The 26,179-nt window shown below is 31.2% G+C and overlaps 1 protein-coding gene across 13 annotated transcripts; it reads left to right on the forward strand.

Annotated features, from left to right (window-relative positions):
• Positions 1 to 6,141: 6,141 nt before the first annotated feature.
• LOC117907625 (disease resistance protein RPV1-like) lies at positions 6,142 to 25,845 on the forward strand. Of its 13 annotated transcripts, none has more exons than XM_034821237.1 (17): positions 6,142 to 6,763; positions 8,166 to 9,264; positions 9,430 to 9,771; positions 9,869 to 9,971; positions 10,047 to 10,882; positions 10,990 to 12,576; positions 12,645 to 13,482; positions 15,190 to 15,333; positions 15,415 to 15,566; positions 17,477 to 17,540; positions 17,630 to 17,800; positions 18,352 to 18,430; positions 19,612 to 19,676; positions 20,713 to 20,822; positions 25,078 to 25,235; positions 25,330 to 25,434; positions 25,545 to 25,845. In XM_034821237.1, exons 1-7 carry the CDS (start codon positions 6,282 to 6,284, stop codon positions 13,440 to 13,442), a joined length of 5,247 nt encoding a protein of 1,748 aa, XP_034677128.1. In that variant the 5' UTR covers positions 6,142 to 6,281; the 3' UTR covers positions 13,443 to 13,482; positions 15,190 to 15,333; positions 15,415 to 15,566; positions 17,477 to 17,540; positions 17,630 to 17,800; positions 18,352 to 18,430; positions 19,612 to 19,676; positions 20,713 to 20,822; positions 25,078 to 25,235; positions 25,330 to 25,434; positions 25,545 to 25,845. The 13 variants fall into 13 exon arrangements, with proteins under 13 accessions (XP_034677128.1, XP_034677117.1, XP_034677119.1 ...); XM_034821226.1 differs by lacking the exon at positions 20,713 to 20,822 and adding an exon at positions 24,871 to 24,930; XM_034821228.1 differs by lacking the exon at positions 20,713 to 20,822 and adding an exon at positions 24,871 to 24,930 and having other exon boundaries at positions 18,371 to 18,430.
• The last annotated feature ends 334 nt before the right edge of the window (positions 25,846 to 26,179 follow it).

The following is a 26,179-nucleotide window of genomic DNA, read 5'->3' on the forward strand; positions in this document are numbered from 1 at the left end:
AAGTTAATTTTTTGAATCTAAATCTAACTCTATGAAATATTTACTAAATATAGAAATTAGCTATAATTGAATGTGAAAATAAATCACAATAATCATAAAGAATGAACATATTTGATATTCCAAATATACTAGTTCATATTAATTAAATTAATTACATAATCTAGCTAAGTTAATTTTTTGAATCTAAATCTAATTCTATGAAATATTTACTAAATATAAAAATTAACTATAATTGAATGTGAAAATAAATCACAATAATCATAAAAATGAACATATTTGATATTCCAAATATACTAGTTCATGTTAATTAAATTAATTAAATAATTTAACTAAGTTAACTAGTTGAATCTAATTCTAATTAGATTGAATGTGAAAATAAAATTAAATAATCATCTAAAATAAACATATCCATTTATAATTAAATAATCAAATTAACCCAAGTTAATTCAATAAAAATATACAAATTAATTACAATTGAATATAAATTTAACTTTAAATCATTCATATTGCAAATATACTAATTAAGTGAAAATACATGAATTAAATACAATTGAAAAAAAATTAATTACAATTTAAGATAAACATACCTTAAAATAATTGAATAATTGAGCAACCTTAGAAAAATTTGGAGCAATAAGAGAGAAAATGAAGAATGAAATCAAAGGTGAATGAAATGGATGCAAAATGGGCTATTTATAGGAAAATTTTGGGCCAAAATAACCATTAAAAGATGATTTTATCGTTGAAAAACAATTTTGGCTGTTGGATCAAAATCTGGGCGAAATCTAACTTTTAGATCATGATTTTACCATTGGAAAAACATCCCAACCGTTGGATCAAACCCAGATTCAATCTAGGGCGTTAGATGGATGACCGTTTGAGGTGGGCATGATTTGGGTCATTAGATCGCGCTGAAGGGAAAGGCAAATCGCCAAAAAATCGGCGATTTATCGCCGAATAATCGATGATTTTTCATCGTCCCAAGCAATTTTTTGAATTTATCAGCAATTTATCGCCTTTTCTTGATATATCGCCAATATTTTTCCAATATTTTGCGATTTTTCTCCCTTCCGATAAATCTCCATGAAATATCGTGTCGAAAGCCTCCGATACACGATATATAGGTGATATATCGCTAATATATCCCGATATTTTCTTCCATGCTTCAAACAATTGTACCGCATAACACTTTTAAACGTCATGATTCCTTTGAAGAATGGAAGGAGTAGAAGGAAAAAAGACTAAAAATGAGCTTGTGGAAGCCATTGTGGGTTTCTATCTCGAAAGTAAAAATACAAGACATAGTTTGAGGCTTGATGGAAATGTCGGTGGCTTCCTATGATCTTTCGGAAACTGATGAGGAAAGTAATTGAATTTCGATTATTCAATTTCTTTTTCACAAAGTTTTTTTATTTTATTTAACATTTTATTTTTTTCCTTCACTTAATTTAGTCATGCTCTCCTATTTTATTATTATCTTTTATATATTTTTTTCTAATATATATATATAAGGACATCAACAAGAAATAATTAAAAAAAATTAAAGTAAATAGAAAAAGAAAAATTTTGATCGAGAAGTGAAAAATAAATATAAAAACTAAAAATGGAAAATAAAAAATTAAAATATTAATATAAAAAAAAGTGAAAATAAAAATAATTTAAAGAATAAGGGAATGTATCGATATGTTTAGAATTATGATATATTTATTTTTTAATATTTTATGGACATATTTCAAATTTGGACCAAAGGGGAAAATATATCAAAAAAGTTAAATTAAAAATGACTTTGAGAGACTTCACTCTATTTATTGGAGGGTTTTGAATTTGGCAATAGTAGTAAAGGAGGCATAATTACAACACCTCTTTAATATTATTATCTTATTGGTGGTAGAAAGATGAATATTAAGAAAAAAAAACTTCTTTTTCAATAATTATCAATTTCATATAATCTTTGTAGGTCTTGATTCATAAATTTCATTTGTGGTATTTATTTTTAAATAATTCAATAATAAAGAAGAAACTTTATAGATAGTAAATATAATAAGAAATTTTTCTTTTTATTTGTTTTATGACATATGCACTCATTTTTGGTTTAGTTTATTAGAAGACAGAGATTGGAAACAACAAGGTTGAACTATCTCATTTTCAAATTTTTATTTTTTCAATATTTTTTATGACGAGAATTATGGTATCAGTCTCTTCATCTTATCACTTAAAAAATTGATTAAGCTACCATCTTATTTATATTTATATTCAAAATAATTTTAGATCAAATGATATTAATAATATGATTAAGAATTTGTAACATCAACAAAAAAAAAAAAAAAAACAATACAATGAAAAACTCTTTTACTAAAAAACAGCGAAACCTATCTATGATATAACTTAAAATAAAGAACAATTTTTCACCAAGTCTCATAAAAAATGCACAAAGGAAAAAAGCTAAGGAATGGGTCATCTATGTTGATCAACAAATGACTCTTTTCTTTTCGTGAAGTCTTGTTTTATAGGCACTAAAAATCTTGAAAATTTTCAAGATAACAAAAATTTAACTCTAATTCTCACTTTTTCTTTTTAGTGAAGAAATAGCTCAAACATTATCTTCAACCTTCCCCGTGACAATGGTAAATTATCAATTGTTCCACGTAATGGATTCAAATGAACCCATCTACCAATGGACCATGAAAAGGAATAAAGAGAAAAATATGAAGTCGTTTGATATGCAAATGCTAGGAAACAAATGTGCTTTTGAATTTTGTGGTGGGTGGATCTTTCCTGATATTCTCTTAAAAGTCACTCACCTCCTTTTTATCATTGTGAATAAATGACTCTTGGTACATCTCATAAAAGGATGAATATTTAATTTTTTAAAAATTGTTGTATAAATAAATAATAAACATTGTTTTAGTTTAAATATTTTTTTGCTAAACTAGCATACCGTATACCTCGAGCCAACATAGATGACCAAACAAAACTTAGTGATATGATTCAATTTCTTTTAGAGTCATACTTTACTCTTTCAAACAATACACAATTAAGAAAACATTACAAATTAATTAATATGTAATTTGTATAGAAATATAGAAGGATATTATAAAATGTCACATGCTTATAAGCACCCAATGATGGATGCTCTTTAGGCATATCAAGTATCGATTGAGCACAAGTTTATCATTTATAATTAAATAATAAAAGTTTGTACGATATACTATTTTATATTAAATAGAATAAGGAATTGAATAATTATTTCAATCAATCTTGAATTTTATCTTGAAAATTAATTCATATTAAATAATTTTAAAATAAAAATTAAGTTATTTATTTTTACATTTTTGTTCTTTTTACCAATAAATGGTTTTAAATTTTTTAATGAAACAAATATATTTTAAGATAAAAAATAGACAATTTTTAATTTTAATGTTTATCTAATAAATTAATTAAGAACTGTAAACAAAGCAAAAATGTATTTAAAAAGTGATTTAATATACTCAAATAAAATAAAATCAATAATGCTTTTATTTTGAAAAACTTGAATAAAATAAAATTTATAATGACCTTAATATTTTGAAAGTTTTTTAAGTTCATACAATATAATTTAATTTTGGAAAATTTTAAGATGACATCTTTTCAAATTTATGAAATTTGCGTAAGACGAAAACTTCAAATTTAAAATATTAAGAATTATTGTAAGATGGAATTTCAATTTTTTAAGGTTACCATTTCCAAATATCCAGACATACATCTGGAATCTGGATATTTATCAAGAAATTTCTCTATTCTATCCAACAGATTTCTTTATCAATTCATTTAAGAAATTTCTTTATTACATTCAACAAATTTCTTTACTAATTCTTACACCATCTAGAAACGTCTCTACTAAGTCATCTCCTTTGGCTAGTCAAGGAATTTCTACCTTCATTTGTATTTGTGTAGTTATTATTTGGTTCAAATTGTTGATCTTATTTTAAATTAGTTATCATTTTACCTTATCTCTTTGACTTTGTAAAAAAATAAATAAAAAGAAAAAATTATGACGAAAAGATAAAAATTTAGAAAATTTCATATTAAAAACTCTTAAAAAATTCCATATTGAAAACTTGGTTTATTTAAAATATTAAGAAGGATATAAAAAAATGACCAATCTAAAAAAAATTATTTAGAAAAATTACCTCAAGATATAAAATTGAAAAGAAATAAAATATTTGTAGAAAACATACTAGAATGAATGACTTATTTGGCAATGAAAATTGTGGAATATGTAGGTATATAGTTCTCAATGCCACTTTTATATGGTGAAACCAAGTAAGATTAAGATTGTTACTAATCATTTCCCATAAATAAAACTTGTACACTTCCCCCCCTAAAATTCTAAGAAGACAAAGAGAAAAATAACTCTCAATTCAAACCTCATATTTTATTTATTTATTTTTCCCTAAGATTTTCCAAAGTCACATGACATAATTTAAAATAGAGTAGGTCTTTATTAAAAATAATTATATCCAAAAAATTCCCTAAAAATAAGTGCACAAAATTCAAGGAAAAAAATAATTTTAATATCGAACTATATATTAGGTTATATTTTGAATAACTTTATTGCATAGCCTTTGGTTTTCCCTATAGTCTCTTTTGTTTGAAATAATCCAAACACATCCAAATGGTATCAACCATACTTAATAATAGAAGAATTTGCTAAAAATATGAAAAATTGTCCCTCCCAAAAAGATCATAAGGGCTTTTCTTAATATCACACTAATGCATATGAAGTGTTTCAAAGGGTTTGTACTATTGTATTTTGGCTATGTTTGATTTTTGAAAAGTAATAACAAAGTAAAAAAGAAATATTAAAAAATGATTTTCCCATGTTTGAAATTAAGAGAGAAAATCAATTAAAATTACTATTAATTTAAAATTTATGTATTTTTAACTTATTTAATCTTTCCATAGAAAAGAAAAAATAAATCAAATGAGTTTGATTTATTAATTTTATATTTATTATTCATTTTCTTTTACCTCTTTTTTTCCTTCTACTTTTCCTTTCCCACATGTTCTCTTAAAATTTGCAAAAACCAAATGTAACATTAGAAAATAGTAAAAAAAAAATGTTAATTAAAATGATTTTCTCATATCTCATTGTATTATGAAAATATCAAATATAGATAAAAGTAGTTAAAAATTTATATATTATCAAATCATTTTATTTTTATATCGAAAAATTAAAATAAGTGAAATAAGTTTGGAATAGTATATATAAAAATAATTTATTAACTTTATATCTACTTTTTATTTTCTTTCACTTTTTCTTTCTACATTTCCTTCTTATTTTTATTGCTTAATATTTCTCTCAAATTTTCCCAAACCAAACATAATGTTAGTTTTTTTTTTTTTTTTCCTTTTTTGTTGTCACTTATATATATATAATATATATATATATATATATATATTAGTTAAAGTGAACAATAATTGATCACCAAAAAAAAAAAAATAAATACTAAGACAGAACATTAGGAGTACGAGACTTGCATACATCAACTTGTATTTGATAGTTAGAATCGTAGTTGGTTGTAGTTTGGCCATTGTAGCGCTAAGGATGATAACAGGACGGGTTTGGGACAACCCCTCATCCTAACCTGCCTTGTTTAACTTTTTTTTTTTTTTTTTTTAAATTTTAAATTGTTTATTTGAAAATACTTTAAATTTTTTTTAATTACATTAAAAAATGTATTTTACAAATAATTAAAATATCATACTTTTTTTATAACTTATTTTGTTCAAAAATATTTTTTTATTATTAATATTATTATATATTAAAAATAAAAAAATAAAAATTAAATTAAATTAAATTAATTTTATGTATAATCGAACAAGACAAAGTAACACTCAAACTTGTCCCAAATTTTTTTTTTTAAAAAAAGAAAAAAATATCTCAAACCTACCTTTAACCAATTTGTCAAACTGGTCCAATTAGAGGCGAGGTGTGACTGGTATCCGAAAAAGCACAACCCATTTTCATCCCCCCATCACACATTTCAGTCAATTAAAAATTTAGTTCTTGTGAAAGAGATATTATGTAAGGATTGTATATTTATCTTACAAACAAAAAAGGAATCAGCGTTTACTTGTCTTCACCAAGACAATGTACACTGTAACCTTTTCCCTTTGGCAAACCACAGCCACTCAACGCCCAAAGACCGTCTTCTTTCTCCTAGGCCTGCTCAATATTGAGGGTGCACTACTTCTTCCTGGGCTCTATTTCAATATTGGCAGAAAAAGAAAATCAAATCATGGCTTCACCCTCTACTTCAATCCATGAAGGGATTTATGATGTTTTCTTAAGTTTTAGGGGAGAAACCCGCTACCACTTCACTGATCACCTCTACTCCGCTCTGAGAGATAATGGCTTCCACACCTTTAGAGATGACGAAGAGCTTGAGAGAGGAGATGTGATTGCTCCAGGACTCCTTAAAGCTATTGAGCAATCAAGGATTTCTATTGTGGTCTTCTCAGAAAACTATGCCCAATCTAGATGGTGTTTGGACGAACTGGTCAAAATCATCGAGTGTATGACAGAAAGGAAACAAATAGTTCTGCCAGTTTTCTACCATGTGGATCCTTCCCATGTGCGGAAGCAAATGGGGAGTTATGGAGAGGCATTTGCAGATCATGAAAAGGATGCTGATCTGAAGAAAAGGGAGAAGATACAGAAGTGGAGGACTGCCTTGACAGAAACAAGCAATCTATCTGGCTGGCATCTACTTGATAATCAGTAACTATAATTTCCCCTCATCGCTTTCCCTTTAATTAGTTTATTTTTAACTTGTACCAATAAGGAGAATGTGTGAAGTTATAATTTTAGAGGTACATAGAAGGGGAAATGCGGTTTTGATTCACCCATTTAAAACCCAAAAACTTAAAAATTTTAAAAATAAAATATTAATTTTCCTTGTATTTCTAACTCTTCCTCAATATCTATATTTTCTCCATTAGTATCGTGTTTAACGAAGTGAAAGTTAATATTTTATTTTTACATTTTTAGCTTTAAAGTTTTTAAATTTTAATTATATTTTTCAATTTCTTATTCTAATTGGTTTAAAAAAATTGTCAATTGGTGTTATTATTATAAAATGTTATTTTAGGAAATAAATATGTGACTTATGAAATAGTGCATGTATTTTAAAATATTTTTAAATAGATGAAGATAAAAGTGATTTATAAAAATTGAGATTCTTTTTTTATATTTTTTTAAATTAGTGAATCAAAACCCACTTTTCCCGGGTTCATGGACTTAGTACTGCCAGCTACATATCCTTCCAAAATAGGCTTTTTTTTTTCTCTCTAATTGTTCTCATAATGAATGAAATGATTAATAACTAGTCTCAATCATCCTGTGTTTCCTGGAGACAAAAGCACCAAAGCCTAATCTTTTTCCTTTATCTATAAAGCATTCTTCTCAAATCGATTGCTTTCCACCTCGGTCTGATTCTGGGTTTTTCATCAACGAGTGGGAAGCATGAAATTAACTTCCCTTATAATTGTACTCTATGCCATTTGGGGAAATGGGGAAGAGCCAATGCCTGAAACTTACATACCAATTGGTAAGTTGAAGGAACACAGAGACAAACAATATTGAAAAGGGAAATCATAGAGCAACTTGTTTGTGAAATAAATGGTAAAAGAAAGATGTGATCATGGAAGACATTCCTAATTTATGCTCTAAGTAATGAATACATTATTCAATTGGGAAGCATTGATGGGGGTACTTGACACTAGGAAAACCTGTAGTAGTCTACCAAAGCTCATTAATTAACACTATTACAGATTTAGTTACAAGGAAATGGTAGATATCTTACATGGGCTAACTTCAGTTTGAACCTTCCAAACAATTGAGAAGCATAATTAAGATAACGTAAATCATGCAAACACTCTTTAATTCTCTTGCATTTATGTGTCATGTGCACTTACATATATGTAATAAACGGGGATTAATCCCTTTTAGTAATATTTTATATTCTGTTTAACGGGGATTAATCCCTTTTAGTAACTTATATTTTGTTTGCTTCTAATTCGGTTGTGATGACAACAAGCATCATAGAATTTACTTCACATTTTTTATCTCTTGTTGCTGATTCTAATTCATGGCATGTTTTATTGTACTTTATCATTGGCAGGTCTGAGTCCGTTGTTATTGAAGAAATTACTAATAACATCATTACCAGATTGAATCCTAATAGTTTACATGTCGGCGAAAACATAGTTGGAATGAATATTCGTTTGAAAAAACTCAGATCTTTGATAAACATTGATTTGAATAATGTTCTCGTGGTTGGGATTTGTGGAATTGGTGGAATCGGTAAGACTACCATCGCCAAAGCTCTTTATAATGTGATCTCATATCAATTTAAGGGTGCTTCATTTCTTGCAAATGTTAGAGAGAACTCCAAAGATGATGTTGGTCTACTTCGGTTACAACAACAACTCCTTAATGACATCCAAAAGAGAAAAAATCGGCAAATAAGTAATGTTCACGAAGGAATGAATGCGATAAAGAAAGTGCTCTCCTTAAAAAGAGTTCTTGTTGTTCTCGATGACGTAGATAATTGCAGACAAGTAGAAAACTTGGTGGGGAAGCGTGATTGCTTTGCCCATGGAAGTAGAATCCTCATAACAACTAGAGATAGGCATCCACTTGATGCGTATGGAGTGGATAAACCATATCATGAGATTGAAGAACTAAATTATGAAGAAGCTCTTCAACTCTTCAGCTTGTATGCCTTTAAACCAAATTGTTGCCAAGAAGATTATGAAGATCTCTCGGACCGTATAGTAAAGTATGCTAAAGGCCTCCCATTAATTCTTCAAGTTTTGGGTTCTCACTTATGTGAGAGGACACCAAGTGAATGGGAAAGTGAATTACATAAGTTGGAAAGAGAACCAGTCCAAGAAATTCAGAATGTGCTGAAAATAAGTTATGATGGATTAGATCGTACACAAGGAGATATATTCCTAGATATTGCATGCTTCTTTAAAGGCCAAGACAAAGATTTTGTTTCAAGAATATTAGATGGTTGTGATTTCTATGCAGAGAGTGGATTCAGAGTTCTACTTGATAGGTGTCTTATAACCATTTTAGACAATAAGATACATATGCATGATTTGATACAACAAATGGGTTGGCACATTGTTCATGAACAAAATCCTGAAAAGCCTGGCAAATGGAGTAGATTGTGGGAGCGTGAGGATGTCTTTCGTGTATTAACAAGAAATGAGGTACGTAAGAGCTAAATACATGAACTCATTTGGATTTTATTGGAATATCTGTAATCTTCAATGAGTTTTTTTTTTTTTTTTTGGTTGAGAAGTTACATATTTGCATTATATTTGTAAGCTTTTATAAGTTTTTGGTTTTGCTTATTATTGGCTTTTATTTTTTAGGGGACAGAAGCAATCAAAGGGATATTTCTAGATATGTCAACATCAAAACAATTGCAATTTACTACTGAAGCTTTCAAAATGATGAATAATCTTAGATTACTCAAAGTCCATCAAGATGATAACTATGATTCTGCTGTACGACATTGGACACTTTGGGGACTTTTTGAAATGCACCTTTCTCAAGTACACTTTTGTAGGGACTTTGAGTTTCCTTCTCAGGAGTTGAGATATCTCCATTGGGATGGATACCCTTTGGAATCTTTACCATCAAATTTTTATGCAGAGAACCTGGTAGAACTCAACTTGCGGTGTAGCAACGTAAAGCAACTTTGGGAAACAGAGGTATTGTTATTAGTTAGTTATGTTTTTACTTTACATGGATTTTAAAGCTCATTTCATTTAAATTAATTTTTATTAAGAAAATTTCTCTTTGTTGCAGCTTTTTAAAAAGTTAAAGGTCATCGATCTTAGTCATTCTGAGCATCTCAACGAGATTCCAAACCCCTCAAGTGTACCAAATTTGGAGATACTAACTCTTGAAGGTTGTAGGTTTACTTTTGATTCGCCCCATGAAACATTAGAGTTATTAACTAACTTTTTTTCCTTGATTTTGATAGGGTGCATAAACCTTGAGAGTCTTCCAAGGAGTATTTATAAATTGAGACGCCTTAAAACTCTCTGTTGTCGTGGCTGTGAAAATCTAAGAAGCTTTCCGGAAATCATGGGTAATATGGAAAAACTAAGAAAGCTTGACTTAGATAATACAGCTATAGTAAAGTTACCATCATCAATTGAACACCTGAAAGGACTTGAGTACTTGGTTTTATCAAATTGTAAAGACCTCATAACCGTCCCTCAAAGCATTTGTAATTTGACATCTCTTAAATTTCTCAGTTTTGACTGCTGTTCAAAACTTGAAAAGTTGCCAGAGGATTTGAAGAGCTTGAAATGTTTACAGACGCTTTATTTACACGATCTCAATTGTCAACTGCCTTCTGTGTCAGGTTTATGCTCCTTAAGAGAATTGTATCTAAGTATGTCAAATCTAACACAAGGAGTAATCCCGAGCAATAATTTGTTGAACTCATTGAAAGTATTAAATTTGAGCGAAAGCAATGTAATTGACAAAGGGATCCTCATTCATATTTGTCACCTATCATCGTTGGAAGAACTGCACCTAAATAATTGCAATCTAATGGACAGAGACATCCCCAGTGAAGTTTGTCAACTATCATCATTGAAAGTATTAGATCTGAGCTGGAATCATTTTAGTAGCATACCTGCTTGCATCAGTAAACTTTCTAAACTGAAAGCCCTTGGGTTGAGTCACTGCAAGAACCTTCTACAAATTCCAGAGCTTCCATCATCTCTACAATTTTTAGAGGCACACAATTCACATTTTACTTTATCAAGTCCATCGTCATTTTTACCATCATCATTTTCAGAGTTTCAGGTATGATTTTCATGGCACAGGTCCTTTTTATGCAGGCATTAATGGATTTTCATGCTACTTTTTTCCTTTTGTTTTTTTCTTCAACTTTTTTTTTTTTTTTTTGGCAGGATTTGGTATGTGGTAGTTCATTTCAATTATGTTTACGTTATTCTTACTCCTATTTTGAAGAGGGAGTCAGTATTTTTTTTCCTGGAATTAGTGGAATTCCAGAGTGGATAATGGGTCAGAATATGGGAAATCATGTAACCATAGATCTTCCTCAGGATTGGTATGAGGACAAGGACTTCTTGGGATTTGCTTTATGCTCGGCTTATGTTCCTCTTGATGACGAATCTAAGGATGATTTTGAACATGGATTTGAGGATAAATCAGAGATTCAATCTGAAAATGAATCAGATCATGATGAATGGGCTCATAAATCTGAGGATGAATCTGGGAATGGATCTGCCTATAAATTTGATAACAAATCTGAGTATGAATATCGACGTCCTTGTAATTTAGATTGTGATTTGACTTTCCATGGTGATCAATCTGAATTCTCGATTTATCCGTCCTTGTCATCCTGGTGTGAATGCTGTGAAAGTGATGGTGCATCAGGTCAAGTGTGGGTGTTGTATTATCCAAAGTTTGCCATTGAGGAAAAGTATCACTCCAATACGTGGGGGCGCTTGAAGGCTTCATTTCATGGTTACTTCAATGGTATGCCGGTGAAAGTGGAGAAGTGTGGGATGCAGCTCATATATGCCAAAAATGATGAGTATAACCATCCTACACTGACAACAATGCCGGACAATTGGAATGTGGAATGTTTGCAGAAGCTTTATTTAGATGGTACTGCTATTAAGGAAATACCATCCTCAATAGACAGTCTCTCCATACTTGTTCAGTTTTATACACGAAACTGCAAAAACCTTGAGAGTCTTCCAAGGAGCATTTGTAGGTTGAAATACCTTCAAGTTCTTTGTTGCACTAACTGTTCTAAGCTAGGAAGTTTTCCAGAAGTCATGGAGAATATGAACAATTTACGAGAGCTTCATTTACATGGAACAGCTATACAAGATCTACCATCATCAATTGAAAATTTGAAGGGCCTCGAATTTTTGGATTTAGCATTTTGCAAAAAGCTTGTGACCCTTCCTACCCACATTTGTAATTTGAAATCTCTCAAAACTCTTGATGTTTATGGTTGTTCAAAACTCAACAAATTGCCAAAGAGCCTGGGAAGCCTGCAATGTTTGGAGCACCTTGATGCTGGATGTTTAGGTTCAATTGCTTCTCAACTGCCTTCTTTGTCAGGTCTATGCTCCTTAAGAATATTACATCTGAATGGGTTAAATCTAATGCAATGGTCAATCCAGGATGACATTTGCCGGTTGTACTCACTGGAGGTATTAGATCTCACTAACTGCAATCTAATTGATGACGGAATCGCAGATGAAATTTTTCACCTATCATCACTGCAAGTATTATGTCTAAGCAGAAACCACATTAGCAAGATACCTACTGGAATTAGTCAACTTTCAAAGCTGCAAGTGCTTGGATTTAGTCACTGCAAGATGGCTGTCGAAATTCCAGAACTTCCATCAAGTCTACGGTCCATGGATGTACATGCTTGTACAGGCCTGAAAACATTATCAAATCCATCAAGTCTATTTTGGGCTTCTCTCTTCAAATGCTTCAAATCAGCTATTCAGGTACTATATATTTTCATGGCACTTGACTTTTTATACAGGCATGGAATTTACATGCAACTCTTGTGCAGGATTTGGAATGTGGAAATCATTGCTATGATCCATCTCCAGAAGCATGGCCAGATTTTTGTTATTTTGGTCAGGGAATTAGTATTCTTATTCCAAGAAGTAGTGGAATTCCAGAATGGATACGACATCAGAAAAAGGGATCCAGAGTAACAACAGAGCTTCCTCGGTATTGGTATAAAAACAAGGATTTATTGGGATTTGCTTTATGCTCTATTCATATTCCTCTTAATAATGAGTCCGTGGATATGTCAAAAGATTTTGATCTACCTCTTTGTAGTTTAAAATGTGAATTGACTTTCTGTGGTGATCAATTTGCATTCTTGGATGATCTGTCCTTAGATTCCTGGTGTGAATGCTATGAAAATGATGGGGCATCAGGTCAAGTGTGGGTGTTGTATTATCCAAAGGTTGCTATTAAGGAAAAGTATCACTCTAATAAGTGGAGGCGCTTGAATGCTTCATTTCATGGTTGCTTGAATGGTATACCGGTGAAGGTGGAGAAGTGTGGGATGCAGCTCATATATTCCGAAAATGATGTGTATAGCCGTCCTACATGGATACAACACACTGATTCTCAAGAGAATTTGGGTGACCAAAGATCAACAGTAGAGGATGTGCATGTTAATGATCGGAGAAGCTGTGATGATGCACAAAATACTACACAGCAGACCCATTTGCCAATAATGCAATACACGAATGGTACTGATCCTGGCGTGCAAGATGATGAACAGAACCATATGCCTAGGTCGTTGAATCTTCTTTTCAACATTATTGAATGCATATGCTGTGGAAGACAATAATGCCAATTACTGATGTCAAGCTTTCAACTTATCTTTGTTTGTAAGCCTCCTTTTTCTCAATTTAGTTTATATGGAAAAGTGATTCATGATGGATTAAAATTTTTATCATTTTTAACTTTCTTTTCTTGTTAGTTTGTTTTTTCCAAGGTAAAAGATATCTAAAAAGACTTCTCTATACATCTTTTTATCTAAAAGTGTTTTATCATTCATTGTGTATCACTTTCATGAGCCATATTCACTAAAAATTATGACCCTTCAAATTGCAAAACTCATATGGTATTACAGGTTTTTCAAGATCACTTTTGTACAAAAATGAGCAAATCTACCTTTTTGTTTCTTGAGTATACTTAATGGACATGTTACTGCCCAAAAAGTAGGACAAATCTTAGGGTGCTGATGAGCCACTCTTGGGATTGTTTTTCACCCTCTGATCTGTCAGCTTTCCGATTTGTATTTTTAATTATAAGTAATAAAGGCATTTGAATTTAGTTTCTAGAAAAGTAGTGCAAGTAAACACACACACACACAAAATCAAAGGTAACATGAAGTTTGAAAACCATAAATCAGAAACTGCTCTGTTTTGGCTGCAAGATCTACAATACTGATTTAACCTTGTGAATCAAATTCACTTATAGGAGTGGCCTAACATTTTTCTTTGTGTTTTAAAATGTCCATCTCTTGTCCAAAGACAATTGAACCTCATTGGATGAAGACACTAATTTTTTTTCATTCTAACCATAACTCAAAATTTAGCATAACACTACTGCTATTGAAAGTATGGGAAGTGATCCAAGCTAACAAGGCTTTGAATTATAAAGAGCTATGTTTATTTCATCTCTTTCTGTTCCCCGCACTGAATTTGGAATCATGGTTCAAACCTCTATATATATTAGATAGTGCCATGTTTTGTAATGTGAGGCTGCAATAACTTGGTACCAATCTAATGGTTTAGGTCAGATGGGAGTTTGGGGTCCATGTTTCCAAGTCTTGGTGTTGTTTTCATTGCGATTCGACATTGTGTGCTTGGTCACCATTTGCTATTTTGTCAAATTCTGTGGTGACTCATATATGTGTGACAAGATGGTTAATTTTAGAGGTAAAATTGATTTGTGAAATTATGAACATATTCTGTAACTCAGACTATTGAAGAATATGACGTCATAATTTTTTTTTTTAAATGCTTTTAGTTATGTCTCATTATTTATGGTTCTTTTGAAACAAAAAAATTGGCTACCAGAGCTTACAGGGTGCCTAAAATCTTTCATCGTCAGAAAAACTTACAGAAGACTTAATGGTGACAATGAAAGGTATTGGAGATATAGGAGCAATAATGTTTCATGAAGAAGAGAATATATATAATTATTATGTTATATCTTAAAGAGGGTAATTTCATAGAAGAAGTCATAGATTATCTGAAGAAGTTGCATAAAATGAAGCCATCTACATTTATAGGAGTGTGAAATCCAAATGAGGCTGGTACATGACTTAATTGAGTAAAAGAATATATAGATTGGCTGTTCATACTTGCTGCTTATCATTTTGGTGGTAACTTGACTTCCCTAGCTAGCACTTTCAATGGTTCATACAGGACTTAAGTAACAGGTTCACATATTTATATGTAATGTATGGGCATTAGGTGGCATCTCTTGTTTGTGCCATTACCTAATCTTTGTTCTCTTAACAGCCCTACATTTAGTATTGGAGCTTCATATTTCAGTCATTAAATTTAGTTGGTCCAATTTTTTAGTGCAGGAGCTTGATATTTCTGAGTATGTGGGAGCCTACCTACCTTACTACAGAATGAGTGGGAGGTGATCGTGTCTAGGCCTTATATCCTTCAATACACATTTTTATTTGCAATATGTGAGGCCTGATTGATGATGTGGAGCAGGTAATGTTATTGATACAAATGAGTCAACTGGTGAACTTACTCTCACTGGATTTTCAAGTTGATAAACATGTTTTGTTATAGGGTTCATCCATCTACATATTGGATTCCGTCTCAGATCCCTGAAATTATCAAAAATGGGGACCAAGGTGTTGGTGATTAGATTGGCGATACTGATGAAATAGATGCAGAAGCATTTGACAAAGCATATGTCACTGGAGCTTGCATATCCCTTGGTAAATATCTTGTGTTTCTTATGCATTCCTGCTTGAAGTATAACTCACCAACTGTCCTTATTATGCCTTCCATTAAGTGCTGATTTAATTTTACTATATGTTTAATTGATTCCCAGGATTTGGACTTTCCTGTAGCAAATTAGTGGGGTGATGTAGTGAGATACCATATTAAGACGAATTGCCAGGGCTTCATGCTTTTACCATCATATTTTAAGACAAACCATACTGATGGGCCTGCTTAAAATTTCCTGTATTCTCTTGAAAAATGCCAGACACAGAAACTTTCATGGGCTTTGCTTAAATGTCAACTCTGTAATTGTCACTCATTTATGTGCATCTCAAGAAATATTTCAAATCTTTAATATTGATTGGCTTGTACAGAGAGCATTCAGAAGAAATGCAAACGATAATATTGTGGCTAGAATTTATTCAGTTTGTCATATGTGTGAGTTCATTAAGGATGATTCACAATTTTCATCCTCATATTGATAAATTTCTTGCTAACTCTAACGTGACTCTAAAATTCTGTCACATATTCTATAATTTATGCTTGGAAGAGAGTACAAATTTGTGACTAGCAATATTAAACCTCAGGGTATTGCATGTCGGAATCTGTGAAAAAAAACACTAGAACTTGCAGGGAAAAATAAATAATTAGAGAGTTTAGAATTGAAGGAAGGCACGTACATCTATTTCACAAATGAGAATGCCTATTTATAGGCTAACAACCAAACGGAAATTGCAAAAAAATCTCAGCTATTGTCAGATTTTATTGGCACTACTTCTACTAACTGAAAACAGAAAATTATGGAGCAAGAATCTGATATGATAACAAAGACTAAGTCTAACTAAGACTTTTTCAAACTTCAGAGGCAAACTCTCATGAGTTCTAACATTGCAGACGGCATATTGTAGATTTTTTACCAGAAAGTAAATCTGATAACATCATAATGTTGTTTTGAGATAAATTCCACGACCATCTGAGCTTCTTTGAGATAAATATTAGCAAGTCTGCACAACTGCATGAAATTCTGATGGATGCTGGATTTCTTGATTCCCTGATTTTTGTATTTCCTCCCTTAAAACTAACATGAAAAATTATATCAGGCAATGGTCTATAACATACATCAGCCTAGAATAGTATGCATTCAGATTCTTTATCTCAGTCCCAAGCTATTTCCCCAGAAGATTAACATAGATAATATCCTATCTGCTCATTTGCTACTTAGATTGTTGACCAGAAAGTAAATCAGATGACATTATAATGTTGTTTTGAGATAAATTCTGCATTCATCCAAGCTTCTTTAAGATAAATATTAGCAAGTCTGCACAACTGCATGAAATTCTGATGAATGCTGGATTTCTTGATTCCCTTATTTTCATATTTTCCCCCTTAAAACTAACATGAAAAATTTATCTAGGGCGATGGTCTGTCTTTGCATGAATTGATGTACACTCCTTGAAGTTTTAGATTTAAGTGGTATGCAGGAAGAGGTAGCTAAATGCTGATGTACAACTTCCAACAGAAAGCAATTTGAGCTTTTGTAACTATTATAACATACATCAGCCTAGAATAGAATGCATTCAGATTCTTTATCTCAGTCCCAAGCTACTTCCCTAGAAGATTAACAGAGATAATATCCTATCTGTTCATTTGCTACTTATATTGACCTTGAAAAGACCCTATCTTCTTAGCTGCTCTGTTGAATGAGAAAAATTGCAACTTCACCATTTAGTGTAACTCAACCAATGTATTTCTCAATTCCCTTATTCTTTATTAGAGGAATAATACTTATATATATATACAATTGAGAGTCCTAAATTAGGAAGGTATTATCCCTAAGGAAACAACCAAATTATGGTATGTACAGATATATACAGCTAACAACTACTTCATATGTTACTTGCAGTTGAAAAGTGTACGTGTAAGTGGCCTCCAGTATTGGCCTTAAGTAATAGAGATTGTTCATGAAGGTAGAGTCGGTGCTACTTCTCATGTTTTCTTATATGTTACATTTATTCGTTAAAGTTCCTACGAAACCCAAGTGTTAATTCTTCTACAGATAAACCATGGTGGAGTTCTGGAGATGAGAATAACTCTTGTAATTTTGGTATGCTGTATATCAAGTGGAAGGTTGGAGCTTGTTCACATGTGGATGGCCCCATAGGATATCAATCATTACTGTCATGAGCAATGCACAACGTTGTGGTGACAATTTATTTTACTATGGTTGGTCAGTTGTTCAGCACCTTTCTGTCTGATCCAAGCTTAATTGGTTTTGCTCAACTTTGTTGGGACCCTTCTTGGAATGGGTTTTGAATCTCTTGAAACTTGTATGGTTTCTGTTAACAGCTTTTGAAGCTCCCCAGTCGTTTCATTGTTTGTTTCAGAGAAAATTTATTTCAAATATAATATGGAGTGTTAAGAGGACAAACCAAGCATCTTGTAATGAGAATGGCTAAGACCCTACTAGGCCGTTACCTTAGCAAACCTGAATTGGTTTATAGCCTCATTTCTTCAACTATGTGTGATCAATAAGCATATTTCTCTTGGTCAGATCAATTATAATGTCAACCATTAATGCATTATTCTTATCATTCCTTTCTCAGTAAACCGTAGTATTGTAAATTGTATTCACCCTAAATCACTTATGATGCTTATAATAGGAAAATAAATAGTGGATTCTTTTCTTTTGTCATAGTCATTGCCCATTGTTCTCCTCTCCAAGAGGATTTTTTATTTTTATTTTATTTTATTTTATTTAGTCATCAAATACACTTGCAGATCTGATGTTGGTTTCCAGGCATTTTGCTTGCAAGTATCAGTTGAATGTGTGAGCAAGGACAGACCAGCTCTTCTACAGGTAATGTTGTAACTTAGGAGAAGCTAGCTTCCTAGCTGCTGTCTAATTAATAGAAATTTGCAGTGCAATGTACCCTATTTATGAAATTAGTACACTCCATAATGATTAGATTAGCAATAGTAGTATCTTCACCATTTATTAGTGTGTATAAAGGTTGATTTAAAGCTTACTAATGATGAAGTTTAGAAAGTAACTGGTTTATCCTTGTTAAATGGTTTCTTATGGTTTTTGATGTTTATTCTTTGTTATATTTCCTCATTTCTGGAATTTTTTTTCTTTAATTGCCTTTTTTTTCTAGATATTCTCTATTTCATAAATTTTTTTCTTTTGAATGAAAATTGAGCTAGAATTTTCAAAGTTTTGTATTTTTTTTCCCCCTTAATATGATAAGGATCCTTTTTTTTTTTTTTTTTTAGATTTAGAGAGATTGCTTTAATTTTTAATTTTTAATTTTTTTTTTATAGGTAAATTTTTTGTCCCCATTGGGACTTGAACCTAGAACCTCCCAAAACCCTTCCCATCCCTTTATCACTTGAACCATACCTCAAGGGCAAGATTGCTTTGAATTTCTAGTTTTTTAATCCTTTATTTGTTTGTTGAGAAATTGGAGGAAAGGAAAGTAAAAGTGAAAATATTAATTCTTAGGAATGATGTTGTTTTTTGAGTCAAACAATTCAGTTGCATTTGAATGTATTAATTTACTTCACTTCTTATCTAAACGCATGCTATACTACTTTTCTAGTTAATGCTTGAATTTCTTGTGCGATTGTCGCATCTATGAACACAGTACCATTTTTGTAGAAATCATTGTTCTGTTGTAGACTCAACTTGAAGGTTATTTTGAGTCGAGTTTTTTCTTTTCTTCTTTTAATTAGTTTCTTCACAACCTAATGGAAAATCAAAGTATTTGCAAACTAAATCTTCAAACATTGGAAAATGAGTTATGAGATAGAACTTTATGTTATGTGGTATCAATCTTAGTTTTAACAGTTCATATCTTTTGATCTCTTGTTCAAATTACAATGACATTTTAGTAGGAAACTTATTAGGTTTTGTAGCCAATGAAAGAAATGGGATATAAGGTTAAACCTATGAGTTCTATTGTCTTTACTTGATTTATTTAGAGTGATATCCAAATGCGAAGAGCATGATTTTTTTTCTTTCTCCTTCCATTTTTTGAGGTTGGGCGAGGGAATGTGACAATTTAAGGCTATTAATAAGGATGGAGCGGGACGGATTTTATCAGGTACATGCCTCACCCTTATCCTAATGAGACGGATTGAGGATAAATATAAATATGTTTCAGGAGTTTGAGAAATTGTTTAAAACCCTAAACAAGTTTAGGTATATCTTTATCTTATCCTACCCCATTTCGATTATATATAATATTAAATGAAAATTATTTTAGTTGACTTATTTTTTATTTTCCAATATTTTTATCATATATAAAATATTACTTTTATATAAAAATAAATTATAAATATTTATAATACTTACTTATTTATAAATTATATTTATTTTTAATAGAATTTAAAATAATAAAAGTAAGCAAATTTAAAAAAAAAAAATTGAAACTTATAAAAATTAAAGAATTTTAAAAAAAATATTAAACAAATGGGTTGGAGTGGGTATTTATGGGAATTTTTTACACATATCCCACCCTACTCCTCCCCACTTATTTATTTATTGGTGGAAATGAGAATAGATCTAAATAAATAGAATGGGGTGATTGATTGCCATCACTAGTTAGTGAGTTAGGCATATACACATTGTCACCAACCATAGCCATCCATGTCTCTAAATTTCCACATTGCATTGTATGGAAAGTTCAAGGATGATGAATTTCCAAGTTTTAATTATTAGTGTGCAAAATGAGTCAAAATATTGCAGCGAGACAAGAAAATGGCAATGATCTTGTACCAACTTATCTCCCCTATCTCCAAGGCACCGAACTTGTGCCTTCCAATTCGTTATACCAAAACCAATGGAGAATGTAGTGGCTAAAATCAAGCATGAATAAAATGACTTATAGCCATTATATATAGTACAACACTAGGATATATATTTAGAGGCTAGTTTTCTATGAATAATGAGAATACTGTTATATTCAAAGAAAAGTCATCCTTCTCATAAACAAATAGAACTTTTAATATGGCTTACCCATGTGTTCTGCTAACATGGAACCCGCTTTTACTAGTTCCATATGGAAATTATACTACACTATTGGATACATCAGTCCTTTTTTCGGTTATTTTATTTATTTATTTTTTTCATTTGATTAGCCCACGCCTTTGGGAAAATCTCACCCAACAAATCTTCTACACTCAATGCAATGCATCTAGCTACTATCTTTGATGATTCGAAATTGTGCTCTTTCATTACAGTATTCTTTGTAAGTTATTTTTTCATATCTCTAGTTTTTCATCAAACTCTATTGCTTGGACCCTTGCTTTAGTTACATTTTCCTACCTCTTGATAAGTGCATCATCTAAGGCAAATCTAGAGAGAAAAGAAGAGAGGAAAGAGGAAACTTAATATGGCTTTCATCTTTATCGATCTGTTTTCTAGATTTTATAGTCATGTGGTGGAGTGAATGAAGAAATAATAATTAATTGAATACGAAAAATTCACCCAGAAAGTAAGCACAAAAAATCCTAGATACGAGGTGTGGTGGTTTCATTTTCCCATTATAGACGTCAACAATTTAGTGGACTAAATTATTACTAAATTAATTATTGAAATTGTGACTCCCGAACTCAACAAATTTGGGTTTGACAAGTGATGGATTATATACATTGAACACATGATGTGTTTGACAAGTGGAAAGATGAGTCGATCGTTGACTACATCAACCCCTGACATTATTTAAGTCTTGATTGTAAGGATAGATTATCGAAGGTATAGTAAGTGAAAATATGCATATAAAATATGTAATGGGGTCTTCTATACATTCTCCCATAGAGATGACCCTGCACCTTCGAAGAGTTGGCTACTCAAACACATGATGTATAGCTCAATATAGCCAGTCATAGTGCAAAAAAAGACCTTATCATTGACCAATGAACGGAGAGAATTATAGGAAAAAAGAGATATGTTCTCAAAGAAACCCATCAAGGAGTTAATCACAACAAATACAACTCCCATCAAAATCTCAACACAAGATAAGAAGAAAGAGGTAAGGGAAGTGAAGCCAACCAAGGAAGAAGGTAGGCATTGGTTCACCTTTAAAGAAATGGAAGAGAAAAAAAAAATCATTTTTCCTAACTCTAATGTGCCTAGCATGTTGGCTAAATTGCTTTAGAAAAATGTCATCAAATTACCTGAATGTAAATTCCTAGAAGAATGGGCTATGCTAACAATCCTAAGTATTACCAATTCCATTGAATCATTAGTCGCCCGGTCAAGAAGCGCTTCATCTTAAAGCAACTCATAATGATTGTGAAACAAGGAAGTATTCACTTGGAAGTGATAGAGTCAAACCATGCAACTATTGCATTTAGGTTGCTCAATCTTGTTTCTTTACATGTTCATCTATGAGACTGGGGACAAGTATCAATACTATTTGATATGAATCACCTAAGCAAGGAAAATATAAGCGTTATACTAAGGCATCCCCCTCACCTTAGCTTTGATAATGAGTTGAAGTCAAATAATGCGGGTTGGGTGTTGGTGAGTTAAAAAAAACCTCATAAAAGCAGGTTTCTTAGCTTAGCTTTCCTAAAAGGGAGTGATGTAAGTGAAATACCCTTCAAAGTCTAAATAAAAAGAAAAGAAAGGCTTGAAAGAAAATAAGAGGTAGTGCAAGTTGTTAACCTCTTGGTACAAAAACTCGTCACCCCTGTCACCTTTGGAAAATACTTCCCTCCAAAGTTCTTTAATGAGGAGATAATGGCAATGATCCACCTGATGTCTTGTTACGGGATTCAGGAAGAAAATGGGCTAACTAAAGATGAAGAAAAGACTTTCATTATAGAGTCAAGCAAAACCATGGAAGTGGTGGCAAGCCTATATTGCTTGTTGCCATATTTAATTGAGGAGATACATATTGCATTGATTTAGGCAGTCGAGAATTTGACACTCTATGTATATACCACCAAAATAAAGGGGCAAAAAGACATCAAAACAAAAGCCACATTGTGCAACATGTTGTGCAAATATCACTAGCTTTGCATTTTTCTTTGGTACTGATTTTTAGTTTAAAATCATTAGATCGATAGGCCTCAAACTAATGGTATTTTATCTCATCATTGCTCAAAGCTAAAATAGATTTTTATTATAAAAGAAACTGTTGAAATCTGTGCAATGATTTATGGTGAAAATTAGGGAAAAAGAGAAAGAAAAACACGCAGATTTAATGTGGTTCGGCAAATTGCCTATGTCCACGGGAATAGGGAAGAGGACTTTCACTATGTATCAAATTAGGGTTACATACAAAGGTATTTATATTAACCCCCAGGTAATGAAAATTCCAAAAATACCCCTGAACCGTACCGCGGGGGCGTTACCCCCCAACCTATCGTTCACCAAGCTTGAATGGCAAATGTTGTTGCTCCAACATTTACCCCTTTTTCTCCATATGTCTTTCACTCAAATATAAGCCACACACTACAATAACTAGTGTAGTAGTTTTTTTCTCTCCTCAAAGAACTAGGCGGCTTAAACATATGTTAGCATGAATTCCTTAAGATCTAGTTAATGTTAATCAATTTATTAATGAATATTCAAATATGCATCGTATGAACTAAATTATGAAGGATAAACTAGAAAACAAAATTTAAAGCTAATAAAAACAAAGATAAAAGGAATATTTAGAAGAATTGTCTAACTCCAAATCCAATTAAGAAATTGAATAGGGTTTATTTTCAAGTAAATTCAATCACACTTCATTGAATTCTAAATCTCAATTTAAAGTTGTTTCTTTAAAAGACAACTAGAATTAATATTTAAGTTGAAGTTATCTCTTTAAAAAATTTCCTATTAATGCTTTAAAATTTTCTACAAATTTGAAATACTTTTTCAATTGCCATATTTAAAAAATAAAAAAATTGTATATATATATATATATTTTTTTTTCCAAAATCCCATTAGATGTCACCTTCCCAACACCTACGAATAGGAGAGGCATCATAGATTTTCAAATGACACATCTCAAAAAGTCTAAGTTTAAAGAGAGCATGTGCTTGAAGTATGCAAGTTTTTCATGTTGATCATCTAAGAAGTTCAAAATTCAAGATCAAAACCGATAGTTATTCAAAATCAGGCTTAATGATTCAAGGAGTTTCAATTCCATATTCAAGTTTGAAGCATCTTCATGTTAATATTGATTTCAAATTAATGCTTTTCTTTTGTGTTGATTGTAGTAATTTATCTAAATATCAAATTTCCACAAAATTCTATAGCATAAGATTTTCATCTATTAGGTCTTTGGTAAACTTAATACAACAATCTCTTACCTCATAGCCCTTCTCTTTATGTCAAACCAACGCTATATGTAGTCCCCTATGATGACTTCACTAAAGAATCTGGCTCATTTCCTTGGCTTTGCCAAGGGCAAAAGGGAATGAAACTGAGCAAATAACATCTCAAGAGGCAACCCTAAGATTCAAATGCATGTATATAAGAAAACAGTAATAATATGTTTGGTAGTGATTTTAGGAAGTGTTTCTAATCTTTCTAATACTTAAAAATTTATATCTTTCAAGTATTAGAAAGTTTAGAAATACTTCTTAGAATCACTATCAAACACGCTCTAAGAGTGCATTTGGTAGTGATTTTAGAAAGTGTTTATAACCCTTTTAACACTAGAAAATTTTTATTTTATAAGTATTAGAAAGGTTAGAAACACTTACTAAAATTATTGTCAAATGCACTCTAAGAGTGTGTTTGACACTGATTTTAGAAAACGCTTCCATACTTTCTAACATTTAAATTATAGAAATTTTCAAGTATTAAAAATGTTATAAGGGCTTCCTAAAATTACTACAAAACGGGCTCTAAGTCTAGCAACAAATTTATGTTGTCATTGTCTTGTGCATGCATAACTTATAAAGCAAGACATCAAGAACCAATTGATTCTATAGGTTCTTCTAAAAATGTGATTCTATGAAAAAATCTTCTAAAGATGTGATGCTATGAAAGCTTTCTATGATATTAATTCCTAATTTTATTCTCATGGCGGGACAAGTATTTGATTGTGGGAATGTTTTGAACATTGATTTCTAATACAAATGTTCTTTGTAAAGCTTTTATTTTCATGTTTTTAAAATTGAATTTCAGTTTTCTTGTAGTAATAACAATAATGAAAATATAAAATAAAAATAGAGATATTAAGGTTTTCTTATAATTAAAAAAACTTATTGAATATATATAGAAGTATAAGAATTTTGTAAACATACGAGAGAATCATGTGAGAGACTGCACTTCCCTTTTGATACATGCAGGTCTCACGTGTTGTGGGCATAAGCCTGAAGAAAACAAATGTAACTGCTGTGGATAGAGTGGTATGAATCTTGTGTTGTCTGCTGATTCCATTTCAGTAACGTATGTCGGTTTTGGCATGGCTGCTAGCTATGTATGTTTTGGTGGAACGTTACATCTCCCTTCTTTTTAAATCTCTTAATTGCCCTTCATTATTAATTGTTTCATAGTCAAGGAGGACACAATGATGCCTGGTGACCAGAGCAGAGGCAAGAAGAAAAAGAAGGCAGTCGAAGAGACTAGGTCTCTTTCATGGCAGGAGAAGAAGGAGCTCGCTGATAGAGAAGAAGAGGTTTTAGAAAAAGAAGTGGAACAACTCATTACATGGGTATATCTTTCTTTTTTATCCCTTTTATAACGAATGCATTATATACAGCTCTCTGTAAGTGACTGACTCTTTCTTTGCAATGAAATGATATCAGACCAATATGATCGATGTGATGGATGATGACCAGCTCAAGGAATACTTGAAGAACCGACCAGACGATTTGAAAACTGTGAAGACAAAGGCAGCTCCAAGCAAAAGAGTAGGTTCATATTTCCATATGTACTTGTTGAAGGAGTTGAATGTTCATTTATTACAAGCTTAATTATTTTATTTTTACATTTAAGGAGGATACTTTGGTAAATATTGCAGCTGCAGAGAACTGGGAATCCTAAAAGTTCTACTACCAATACAATCATGGCTTCAGTATGGAAGTTTCATAAAGAAGATGGTGAAGAAGCATCAACCCCAATGCCTAAAACTTAGGGTTTGTGTGAGTCAGAAGATATAACAGTGAGTAGCATTTTGTGTTTGTAAAAAAGCTAGCTATGAATTTGGTGATGTGATGTGTGATATAATATCCTTTAGCAATGTGTTTGGTGGGATATCAAATTTTTTAAAAATTGTAAGTGTGTTTTTTGGGAGTGATAATTATTAAAAAAATGTCGAAGTATATTTTTTTTCTCGTAGAATCGTCGATCAAATATTTTTATTTTTATAAGGAAAGTGCATCGAGAATTAAGAAGCACTTTTAATCTTCACAGGATGATGAAAATATGGGTAGAAATGGAAATATGTGGTTGAATTTTATGGAAGTATTGAGGATATTGATATTAATGAAAAATTATATAAAAATAAAAACAAAATTTGTGAAAATTGATTAATAAATATGAAAATTTTATATAAAACTTAGATAAATGATGAATAATTAATAATACACATTAAATGAGGTTTTTTTTTTTATTTATGAAAATATATAATATAGGTGTGATATAATAATATTATTG

This window comes from Vitis riparia, chromosome 18 (assembly GCF_004353265.1).
Source record: "Vitis riparia cultivar Riparia Gloire de Montpellier isolate 1030 chromosome 18, EGFV_Vit.rip_1.0, whole genome shotgun sequence".
Classification (NCBI taxonomy): Eukaryota; Viridiplantae; Streptophyta; class Magnoliopsida; order Vitales; family Vitaceae; genus Vitis; species Vitis riparia.